The sequence below is a fragment of the Macrosteles quadrilineatus genome, unplaced genomic scaffold, assembly GCF_028750875.1.
Source record: "Macrosteles quadrilineatus isolate MER2022 unplaced genomic scaffold, UCM_ALF_1.0 Scaffold_8__2_contigs__length_117827958, whole genome shotgun sequence".
In the NCBI taxonomy this organism is placed as follows: domain Eukaryota; kingdom Metazoa; phylum Arthropoda; class Insecta; order Hemiptera; family Cicadellidae; genus Macrosteles; species Macrosteles quadrilineatus.
The window spans coordinates 8290970-8303387 of record NW_026542601.1 but is presented as its reverse complement, the minus strand read 5'-3'; the positions used below and the strand labels follow the sequence as shown (position 1 = coordinate 8303387).

Here is a 12418-nt window from a genome sequence, read left to right as displayed (position 1 = left end):
TATTGGTTTTTGTTTTGTTCTTACGCTACGACCTGGTCTTATGTAGTTTAATAAACATGGAACACTTTGCATTGACCAATGCCAAGTCACGACTAATTTGATTTTTACTTTATGAATTTAACGTTTTAATTCCAAGTTTACTCTTTTGGTGTTACATGTAAACCAAGCGAGTTTGAAGGTTATGAGTGGCGTTTTTGACGATAACAAGTTAAACAACTGCTAAAACATATTTCAAATTAAACTATGGCGTAGAATGCAAACAAATTGACTACTTGACAGAATTCATCTGTGCATTACAAGCATTAGGCGCTCAACCAGCCAGCTTACAGTATCAGAATCTATCACAAAAATGATATGGAGAATTCTTTGTGTAAGCGTTCTCCATTTCATGTGCGTTTTTGGATGCGAGTGAGTATTTACTTTGCGTTTGTATTAGAAATATTATATTTGTTCTGAAGTTTTATTTTTACGTATTTTATAAAATTATTAATTATTTTTGTATTTTACAGTGTGGAAATGAAACTAACAGGTCGGGAGGTTCCCGTCCCTCAGGATAACCACAATAACGTAAGTGCTACTTTTATGTGTGTACTCGCTTAACTACAAACAAAATATCACCTAGTTGGAAATTAATAAATAAATTATCATTGAACATTTCAGTAGAAGTTCACTGGACGTGTTTTGCTAACTTCGATAAAATAACCTGTTATACTGTCATGTAAACAACGTTTATATCAACCTACAGACTTTCACAGGAAGAACAAGAATATAGTTATTAATTCTTTACATTGCACAAGGGACGATCAAGGAGTCGATGTCTTGTATGAGAGTATGGGTCGAGTAGTACATGCAATTAAAAGCATATATTTGAGAAACACGTTGCCACTAACCCAGCCCGAAAAGGTTCATCCTAGCCAAAATTGTGTTACTATTACAAGAAATATAAACTGAGTTTTATCCAACAAGTTCTCTATTCTAAAAATGTAGTTGCCATCAGTTTTTGGTTAGTTGTGTGATCTATTTTTGCAGTAAAAATCTTTCCGGACACAAGCAAACATATTACTTACAAAGCAAAGATTGTTATGACTATGCTGTACTTATAATATTCCCGCTGCAGCAAACCTGCCGACTAAGTGAATTTCCATTTGCCTGGATTGGTTTTCAATTAATCTATTAAATTAACATTTATGTTTAACGAGTACCTAGGTTTGCTACAGGGGTGTGTTTTTTTTATTAAAGTAATAATAGCTTAGTATAAAATAAATAAATCTGCCAAGTTTGATAAAAATATATTCCATAAACAAGACAACTACATTATTTTACGATATTCTCCATAAGAATAACATGGGAATTTTAAAACTACAATTTTTTGAATTTTCTCCGTTACCAATGACCGTACAAAAACACTTTGATATACTAAATCATTTGTATTTTAAGATCTTTAAAAAGGTGTAGAGAGAAATTGGGAATTTTTACTCCATAAAACCCCCCGTAAAACCCCGTTCCCATACTTCCGTGGTCTAATTATGCTGGTTCGCGAACTCATTCAAGTTTATCCCCCCTTACAAATTTAAACCAAATTTCATCAAAATCGGACAAAGATTACTCAAGTTATCTTGTTCATGGACACACACACTAACATATATATATATATATATATATATAAAGTTTATTAATTAAAATAATTTAAAAGGGTACTAATGTTTTTATAATGTTTTCAATTATTTATATAGTAGTAGCCCTAATCACAATCATCCTTATTATATATAAAAAGATATAGATATAAATGTACATGTATACAAATTTTGACTAATAGTATTTTTGGCCTCTTGGGACATCAAAACGGAAAAGTAAATCGGTCCCGGGCCTAGGTCTTACCATGAGACCTACGGTAGCTACTTCCCTATAGAGAAATTAAGTAAACTCACAGATAGTTATACTTCTCCTAATCAAAGTATAGTTGTGCCACTATTCATGAATCCAAACCAGATTAGTAAGTATTAATAAGTTCGGGTGAACTGCACAAGAAGTCCCATTATTCTGATTCAGTTTGTTTTAGTTTTTGAGAAATAAATTACAATTATTAGACTAATGAATTACTTAAAATTAATAATGTTTTAGGATAGTTTAGAGTTTGAGTCTACTCAAGGCAACATTAAATAAACTAAATAAATATTGTTGACTTGATGAAACACAACTGAACTATCTAATCGATTTCGTATCGTCGCAAAACGCAAGTAATTGTAAAAAAACATGAAATAATAAGTTATGAATAATGAACTGTTATTTGTAGTGTTAAAAATCATTTGATTTAGTGGTTCAGAAAATTCTCATGGATAGCTTGAAACGATTGGTGTGCAAATTGTTGCGCTGAGCTGGTTTAACTGGTTTAACTCAAGTTTACAGCGCTTGAGTTAGCTTCAGGTGATACACAAGAACAACAACTGCAGCTTTATTTTTTTATTACTTTTTCAACAATGAGGAAGATTATATTTAGTTGGTTCGCTCTAAAATACAGTATGTTATGGTCAACAGATTTTCTCAAAGGGACTTATCGATTTATATCCTATACAAACATCGTGAATAAAAAATTATATTGTGTACAGATATAACGAAATCTGTTCCCACTTTAATTTCCAATCAAGTTCAATGACCATTTTTGGACCAGTTTTGGACATAATTGTATCGTTTTAAATAGTCGAAAGTTAGTACAATTTGAAACCGTTTAGTAATGTAAAATAGGAGAACGTGGGTTTCCTGGGAGGGGACACGTATCGTACTTACATACACGACAAAAACCAAATCCAAGAAAGTTCTACTTTCTAAGAAATGTTTGCCATACCTTTTGCGAACCCTTCATTTTCGTTTAACTCATTTCAGACTTCAGTATGAATACATGAGTAAAAAAACAATTACATGTTAGGGAGAAATATTAGAAACAATTGTTTAAATCTTAAGAAAACGCAAAATAAATTTGAAATATTTAAAATAAATATGAAAGTTCTTTGTCAATTTCCAGATGTTATGTGAAAAGTTGTATAATTGGTTATTAAATGTTAAATATATTCGTTTTAAAAGCAGAAATAAATAATGTAAATAATGAACATTTTTTTTTAGTTTGTAATTATGTTGTTATACAGGGTTATTCTAAATGATAGACCCATTTTTAATGCTTTATAATTTTTATACTATTAAACTTACCGCTATAAAATACACATTAAACGAAAAAGCAACTCAAAGAGTTTATGCCTTCCAAAGACACATCTTAAAAAAATCGATCCAACAGAACTGTAGATTTAATTGTACAAAGTTAAAAAGTAATCTCAAACTTTTTTACCACTAGAAATTTGGAGGTTACTTGACGTTTTTGCAAATAACTTTTAAATGGTGAGGAAATCGACCAAAGTGGAAGGTAATATTCCGAAAGAGAATAAAAGTTCCTACAATCTACTACTAGGCATTTTTTGAAAATACTCAAGAAAGGTACCAAAAATTGCCTCAAAATGAAAAAAAAAATGAAAATCCCCGTCTTCAATGTAGACAATAAACATAGCAAACATTAAATTTCACACTTTTTTATTTTAAGCCAAATTTAGGCTACATTTATTGAGTATTTTCAAGATATGCGTAATAGTAGATTGTAGGAAATTTTATTCTATTTCGGAATAATACCTTCCACTTTGGTCGATTTCCTCACCATTTAAAAGTTATTTGCAAAACACGTCAAGTAACCTCCAAATTTCTAGTGGTAAAAAAAGTTGGAAATTACTTTTTAACTTTGTACAATTAAATCTACAGTTCAGCTGGATCGATTTTGTTAAATGATGTGTCTTCGGAAGGCATAAATTCTTTGAGTTGCTTTTTCGTTTGATGTGTATTTTATAGCGGTAAGTTTAATAGTATAAAAATTATAAAGCATTAAAAATGGGTCCATCATTTAGAATAACCCTGTATTATATCCAAATAAAAGTGCACAAATGAAAACAGTAGTTAGATCGCAGTTCATTGCAGGAAGCTGTGTTCTAGAGCCATTTGTTATTAGACATTCATAGCTTTTGTACAGTGCGATTTTGGAGGAATGGACATCATTGTTCTATTGTGTTACTAAGATTTCTAACTAAACTGTAAAAATACAACTCATTTGTGTTTCTTAGTTCGTTTACTATGCTCACATCGGTATGGGAACGCCAGCTCAACCATTCAGAGTGACTTTCGATACAGGGTCAGTGGATTTAATCCTCATTAACAAGGATTTCTCAAATATAGGTAAGCTCATGAAATTATTTTATATATTTACCCATTTATTTATGTGAAAGTCTAATAATACAACTCGTCTTATTTGGGCATGTTTCCAATGTTATCCAACATTCCTTAAAAAATAACTATATTTTGTATATACAGGGTGTTTTTTTTTTTTAAACTTGCATCTTTATTTATGTAAAAACCGCAATAGATAGAAATATGCAGTTTGCGGGAATCATCTATTGACGTAGGGGCCCAATTTTTTTTTAATTCAACGTTACATTCATATTCCCCCCCCCTTTCCCCCCTTACCCCAACTTAACTTTTTTAAATAGCAAGGTACCCCTTGTGACATATCAAATAAAAGAGCATGAAAAAAGAAAATGTTTAATGAAAAAAAAATTGAAAATCGGTTCATAAATTTGCGAGATATATCCCTCCCCCCTACCCGGAACTTAATTTTTTTTAATCGCAAGGTACCCCTTGTGTCATATCAAATGAAAGAGCATGAAAAAAGAAAATTTTTGGTGACATTTATTTTTCATTTGATACGTCACAAGGGGGGGTACCTTGCTATTTAAAAAAAAGTTATGGGTAGGGGAAAAGGGGGGGATTATCTTACAAATTCATGAGCCGATTTTCAATTTTTTTTCACCAAACATGTTCTTTTTTCATGCTCTTTCATTTGATATGGCACAAGGGGTACCTTGCTATTAAAAAAAATTAAGTTCCCGGTGGGGAGGGGGGGATATCTCACAAGTTTATAAACCGATTTTCAATGTTTTTTTTCATCAAACATTTTCTTTTTTCATGCTTTTTTTATTTGATATGTTACAAGGGGTACCTTGCTATTTAAAAAAAAAAATTGGGGGCAGGGGGGGAAAGGGGGAATGTGAATGTAACATTGAATTCAAAAAAATTGTGCCCCCAAAGTCAATAAATGAGTCCCGCAAACTGACTATTTCTATCTATTGCGGTTTTTACATAAATAAAGATGCAAGTTTAAAAAAAAACACCCTGTATACATTTTGAAGTTGAAAATGTTTAACCTATAAATTGTTTGATATGCAGATTGAAGTAATCTAAAATCATTGTCATTTTATTTTAAATTCATTTATCGTATATTTTCTTTCTTAAAATATGACCCTATTACTTTTGGGACTCTTTCATTTCTGTTCGGCATCAAACCATGTGTAAGATTTGTTTATGGCAAGTCTGTGATCTGTCAGCTCTAATAAGTAATACATTTTTAGCTCAGTCCCAGTACCAACCCAACACATTTGACTATCGTCAAAGCAGTACATATGAACCACTAAACATTGATGGAGATCCAAATTTCAAAACCGAGTATGGCAGAGGGATGAGAAGTGGAAAGCTGGCATTAGATGTTATGACGGTATTGCCAACAAAATACATATATCCTTAGTTTAAATTTTGGTTATACAGTAGTAAACTTTATGCTGTAAAACCTTTGGATATGACCTAAAATAGTTAAATTGATTATTTACTTACTAGGTGAAACCCGTCGAAATCGACGGTTACTTTCAAGGCTTACGCTAATTCATCTAACTGCTATAAATTGTGTGAAATTATACATATTTTATAATAAGTGTAAAAACAATAATGATACTAATTGCGTCAGTTCAAATATGGTTGATCATTCATGAATAAAATATTTCCCTAACCGTACGTCATCGGAGATAGTATGTTATCTGGTATCTCTTTCCTTTGGAAGAACCTTTAAATAGTATTAAAATCGTATTCGTGGATCTTTTGAAGTTAAACACTTTCGTGATTTCATCAGTGTAATGCAGATTAATCTATGATTTTGTTTTTTTTATCTGTTTGTTGCGAAGACATTTTCTAACTTCAAAGGGAGGTATATACGTTACAGTTAGTTTGATTTTTCCTTCGTCACGTCACGCCAGTTCATATTGTACTTATGTGCTAATGATAACCCTCTAGCACAGTTTTGAGAAATTGGTTGTAGGGTTACTGTTAAAGCTGGAATTCCAAGACATGGGGGATGTCAGTTAGTTGTCTCAGCCTTATCAATTACATAAAGTTGTCAATATAATCTCTTTACGGAATGTTAGGTGTAGTTTATACTTGAAGTGAAGTTGGCTTTTATTTTTAAATTGTTAGGGGCCTTCTCACCTCAAGTGATGAAAATGTGTAAAAATATGACAATGTACAGAGTAAACATTTATTTCGTACATAATGAAACAATAACAAATTGAAATACATTTTAATTATATTTATGATGGATTAAAAAATGTAAATTTAGTACGAGCCTGGGATTGTTTTTCACATTACTTCAGGCTAGACCAAGGGATGCGGCATTATCACTTAGAAAAAATCCATTGGTAACTTGGCGGGGATCGAACCCGGGACCTCAGGGACTGGAGTCCCGCGCTCCCACTACGCCAGCTCGCTCCCCACTATATACAGGGTGGGGCAAAATGAATTAAGCAGTTTCACTTGCTTAGTGCTCGGACTGGGTTGGTGGTATGGGGATACTTTCTGGTTCGTTTTGTCATCATGGCTTAGACCGAACACCATTCAAGCAATGCAGTATGTGTTTTTTACAAACAGAAAAGTCAGTATAACTGTTCGGTTTAAGCCATTGTGATAAATGGTCGATTACTACGCACCTAAACAGCCTGAGATCCACGTGAGTGAGGCTGTCCATGTGCTCCACGCTGTATTATAACAAACATCTCAATGTATTAGTATGTCCAATTGTTTTTATTTCAATTCTTCAAAGAATACGTCAAAATCTCAAAAACCATTAATAGTCAAAACACTCACATTAATTAGACAATTTGATATAAAACAAACTCCTCACTGTGTTAAACACACAAATACATCCTAACTATTTTTGTGCTTTTTACTTTTTTTGTACATCTCATTTTATACCCTCAGTGTACTAGGGTACCATCAACTTTTAAACCACTTCTAGATTAGATGGTTTGTTATTACTTTGTGAAGTGCATTGTTAAAGCGTCCCGTAACTGAATTTGCAGATAGGTGATGGAAATCAAAAGATTCAAGTCAAAACCATGTTTGGCCTTGCAGACGAAATAGAAGAATACAATCCAGAGGAATCCGATGCTGTATTTGGGCTCGGTTTCACCATGGGAAGTCATTTGAAAAATCCAATTATATCACCTCTTGAAACTATAATTTCACAGGCTGAAGTATGCGGTGCAGTGAGTTACTTTGCAGAGAGGTGAGTTGTATACAAATTCTCCAGTATCCCACGTATGTTAAAATATTTCTATAGGAAATAAATTTAAATTCTAAAATTAAATAGTTTGGAAAAACAGGTTTGCATTTATCTGTTTCCCCTATTATCTACCCTTAACATCGTTCCTCATTATCATTATCAACCATCCAAAATTGTGAGAACTTAAAAGTAAAATCTTGATGCAAATGAGATACGCAATTTTCTTCTGCATATAATTATTTTATTTTCCAGATAGCCATCCCATTCCTAATTTGAATCTTTGCTTAAACTCAAGCTTAAACTGACCTAACATAATCCACAGGGAAGTGCATTAAAATAACTCATACCTCACCTCCTTACTAAACGATACTTTTGCCAAGTTTAAATTCCCCTGGGCTCCTCATGAAGAACAACACGATATATTATCAATGTACTTATTATTTTTCAGAATTGTTGAAGATCGGTCTGTGCGGGATTATTTCGCATCTCATAGCGGGGAGTTGTATTTTGGAGGGTTCAACAAAAAGTACGTGGATGAACAACACCCCATTATCACAGCCAAGGTTAAGCCAAAGAAACGCATGGACAGTATGTTTTTTACGGCGTGGGATATACAAATGGAAGGGTAACTATGAAATAAATTAATTCCAGAATACCTATCTAAATTTTTTTTTCTACATGTGCACTAACTAACAAAGCAGGTTTTCCTGCACTGATTATAACACGCAAAGTAGCTGATTCCTGCACTTACTTACTTTCCCGCACGCATTTTACTTTCTCGCACTCATTTTACTCGCACCTCGGTATTTAACCGTTTGCAAGACAACTTCATTTCGGTCTGGATTTGTGAAACTACATAAACGTTTACCTGTATACATACCCATAATTAATATGCTTTAGTAACTGTTGTGAGGAAGTTTCCTCTAGAATACTAGGCCTTATCAAGGGTGGTAAGGGTCGATAAGGCTGAGGATTGTAACATCTCTTCAAATGTTTAGAAATTGTTTTTTTTTTACTTTGATGTTAGTTGTTTCATATTGTTAGCTTGTATATCATGCTAGATTCTTTATCCAATAAAGCCTAACTAAAGGTAATTTCGTGTTTTAATGGTTTTAGTCTTTCAATCTACAACAGATCGATATGTTAATTTTGCCCAGCACGCCCAAATGAAGTATTTTGGGGACAGCAAAAATGTTAATATACAAAGCACCATCAAGTGTCCTTATTATAAAATTTATCAGTTGAAAAGAATATCGGCGAAAATCACAGGTCTCTATCTCAAACCATCTAAAAAGAACACTTATTTCTTATAAAGGAAGAAGCTTTCCTGGTACACCCTGTTAAAATGTCAATCTTGGATAAGGTTATTAATGTGTAAGTGGAGTCTCTGAGGTTGATGAAAAACAAAAACTGCCACCATTTTGTATTGAGTTGAGACAGAGACCTCCTGATTTTGCCGATACTCTTTTCAATATAATAGCCTATAATATGAGGTGTCACTTCCCTACTTTGTATTTTCTTTTTTAGCTGTCCCTAAAAATACCCCAATTTTAGATGCCGGGCAAAATTGTCATTCAGTACCGACCAAAAAGTAGTTTTTAGTTTCTTGTTACGGTTATAATGAGTTTAGTTTCCTTGGTACATACCATGAAAACAACAACCCATAAAAATAAAAAGAGCAACAAAAATGTGCACTCTTATGCCATACAGTGGTTTGCTGAGTTTGGGGTTTCTAGTTTAAAATTTTAATAGGGGGTGTTCATACTTTTGCCCAACCCTGTATGGACACTCTTCATGATAAACAATATTTATCTTCAACAGGATGTACGTTGGTGATGAAAAGCTGGGTTATTTCACCCAATTGCTACCGGACTCAGGTACTTCAAGAATTGGAATTCCTGAACATCTTTTGGAACAGCTGACACAGCTCATTTTTAAGGAGAACCGTGGATCATTTCCTGCAGACATACTTACCAGAAAAAATGTAGTAAGTTAATTTGTCTTATCTTTGAAACCCTACAGAGTTTGGCCTGAATGGTACACTCACATGAATAATTGTGTCAATTTCCTTATCTTAGACGGGAATAATTGTGTTTATTTAAATACAAATTACCAATCAATTTAGTTAGATCCGAATATGTTGTGTTGATAGCATTGTATTTTGATATTTTTATTTGAATGTGAGAAATATATTACGGAATATTATATTTTCTACTCCAGCCTTCACTTCTTTTAACTTGACGTGGTCATTGGAAGATTTTTTTTATATTTATAATGCATTCCTGCCATGGACCAAACTATATTGGAATATTAAGAAGTTTTATCGCTTAAAAATACTTATTTTTACGTGAGCAAATTATATTTATGTTTTAGTATCCTTGTCGACTTCTACCAGACAATCTGCCAAATTTATCGTTCAAGATCATCGATAAGAACGGTAGATTGCAGAACCTTGTTTTAGAGCCTAAGGACTACATATTTTCAATAGTAAGTGTTTTATTATTATTAAAATACATATTATTAAACATTCAAATACATATTATTAAACATATTATTAAAATAAACGCATATATATATATATAGTATTAAAATACTTTTGAGGTCTTTGGAAAACTCAGTAAGAAAATGGCGATGCGTACCTATCTGGTAGAATTTCCAAGTCTGCGTTCCGGTCCCGGTCCTCTTTGCATATTCTCCGCGTCTTCTTCATGTCCTTCTTGATTTATTTTTTGTTCTTTCACAATATGTATACTATACAAATTACTGTTGATTATTTATATAACGAAATGAATAATCTTATGATTTATAACAATACCCTCCAACAATTACACAGGGACAAAACAAATTAATATTTTCTCATAGCAAAAACAAAATAACAAAACTTCTACTTGAAACAATAATTAATTCCTCTTCTTGAAGGGGATTACCGGTATTTAATTTTATTGAAGGGAGAAATTTCCTATGAGGTCTTCTCTCACGCTGAGAACGGTGAAGAGGTCCTCCAGGGCTTGGTGTTTTCACTGCATTCGTTGTAATTCATCGTTTTCAACGGAGCTCCTGAAAAGAGTCCGAAATTGTATTCCCCAAAAAGGTTGCCTAATCTTACGCCTGAAAAGAGCCCGAGTTTCCACGGTGTCACGAAGAAAGTTCACAGCGTAAAAAGCGCTAACAACGCCATTATTGTGTTAAACAGGAATCTTCACATGTCATCAGGCTTGATTAAGGAGTAACTGTAGGTAATTTGTCTATGGTAACTGAAGGAAATGTGCAAAAATGACAGGAGTGTTCATAAGCTTAGCTTAGAAATGCACCTCAGAACCCGCGTGGTTCAGATGTTTTACTACCCTTCAAAACTGACCCATATAATCCGCTCTAACGATCGTGGCGGTTCAATAACAGACGTGACTTTTATTTTAATGATTTAACGCATTTCACAGTCAATGATGGAAAACTTCTCACACTCAACAAGTTTTAACTTTGTTTACTCATAGCAAAATTCTCTCAAAACAAAAATATTGTTATTAACAACACAATTAACAAAATTGTTGTTAAACATAGAGTAAAATTATATTGAAATTGTTGTTTGTGTTTATGTTATTATTAAATAACATTTAAGTGGATCTTGAAGTGTTGAACTTAATACTAGATACCTATGAGGTAATTTTGGGTCCATAGCCTACTACCGATCTGGAATGTAATTCTTCCTGAATTATTACGTTTGTTTCAGGAGAAAGATTTGCTGTGTCATTCGAGGTTCAACGAGGTAGTTGAGGCAGAAAGTCAAAAGATAGATGAGGGAGACGGTCAAAAGAAAATATTGTTGGGCTTGCCTTTCTTTCAAAAGTATTACACTTCTTTTGATTTCCAAAATAAAGAGGTATCGTTTGCGGTTGCGAAACAAGATAAGGTAACCGTGCCTATTCAACCGGGACTAGCTGGGAAACAAGCCTATGCAAATCTGCACCCAATGAATAAAAAACAATTTGACGAAATGTACGGCAGCAGTTTTTAGCTATTGTAATAGCTACTAGCTGTTGAAATTCAGCACTCCTGAATTAAAATGAATAAAAAAAATTATACAAAGAAAATGAATAGTTAATGTTTGACCTTAACCACTTCATAGAAACAGTAAGTAATTGTTAATTCAATTTTATCACAGAAATCTTTCATACCCCTTTCTTCACACATAGCTTTTGTTAGTAATGTAAACAATCATAAAATTAACACTCTTATTTTATACACTCAAAGAGATTTTTCAAACAGTTTCAGCATAAGCTTACCGCAATGAAACTAAAATCAATAGTTGCATCGCATAACTTGAATTATTCTATGAGTTACATCGTATAACCAAACGAAACTATTTTACTTAACACAGCCCTAAGGAGACAGTGTCGCTAATAATGATGACAGACGAGCTCAAAAACTGCAAAGCACTAATTTAAAGTAGGTGATTTCATTGAATCGCTGTGATCGCATGTCATCTTCTAATGACGATATGAAATTGTTTAGTATGGGAACGCTCTGATCACTATTGCACTGCTGCATAATTATGAAGCCAGGCTTATTTGGCTTCATAATTATGCAGCAGTGCAATAGAGATCAGAACGACGAAGTGTTACAAGCTACTCGTCAACCACAGCTTCACTCCCGGATACTAAAGATTATCAATTAAAAAAAGATAGTCATAAGGTTGATGAATTATGCATTTAAAAATTGAGAACTCTGCATTTGTACGCCAACAGTTATTTAAAAAAACTTAAGTATGTAAATAACTGTCTATTGCAGTTTTTCGTTGCTTAGTTCAAACAATGAATACAAAGCTTGTATGGATAAACCTGTAACGTTTTAATAATCTAAATCTATTTATAATATATCTATAATAATTTTTTTTTGGTACATAATAGTACTTTATTTTTTCGGTAGGCCATAACGTCCTTACGCCCAATT

The 12418-nt window shown here is 32.9% G+C and overlaps 1 protein-coding gene across 1 annotated transcript; it reads left to right on the top strand.

Annotated features, from left to right (window-relative positions):
* Positions 1 to 286: 286 nt before the first annotated feature.
* LOC129000973 (lysosomal aspartic protease-like) lies at positions 287 to 11559 on the top strand. The gene is made up of 9 exons (XM_054428085.1): positions 287 to 408; positions 510 to 567; positions 4155 to 4266; positions 5496 to 5638; positions 7269 to 7474; positions 7920 to 8096; positions 9293 to 9458; positions 9845 to 9958; positions 11199 to 11559. Exons 1-9 carry the CDS (start codon positions 350 to 352, stop codon positions 11481 to 11483), a joined length of 1320 nt encoding a protein of 439 aa, XP_054284060.1. The 5' UTR covers positions 287 to 349; the 3' UTR covers positions 11484 to 11559.
* Positions 11560 to 12418: the final 859 nt, after the last annotated feature.

Excerpts from the sequence above, each read along its gene's own strand:
- LOC129000973 (XM_054428085.1), top strand. The coding sequence starts at position 350 with ATGATATGGAGAATTCTTTGTGTAAGCGTTCTCCATTTCATGTGCGTT. Across the intron at positions 568-4,154 it reads CTCAGGATAACCACAATAAC|TTCGTTTACTATGCTCACAT; the intron begins GTAAGTGCTACT and ends TGTGTTTCTTAG. Across the intron at positions 8,097-9,292 it reads TGGGATATACAAATGGAAGG|GATGTACGTTGGTGATGAAA; the intron begins GTAACTATGAAA and ends TATCTTCAACAG.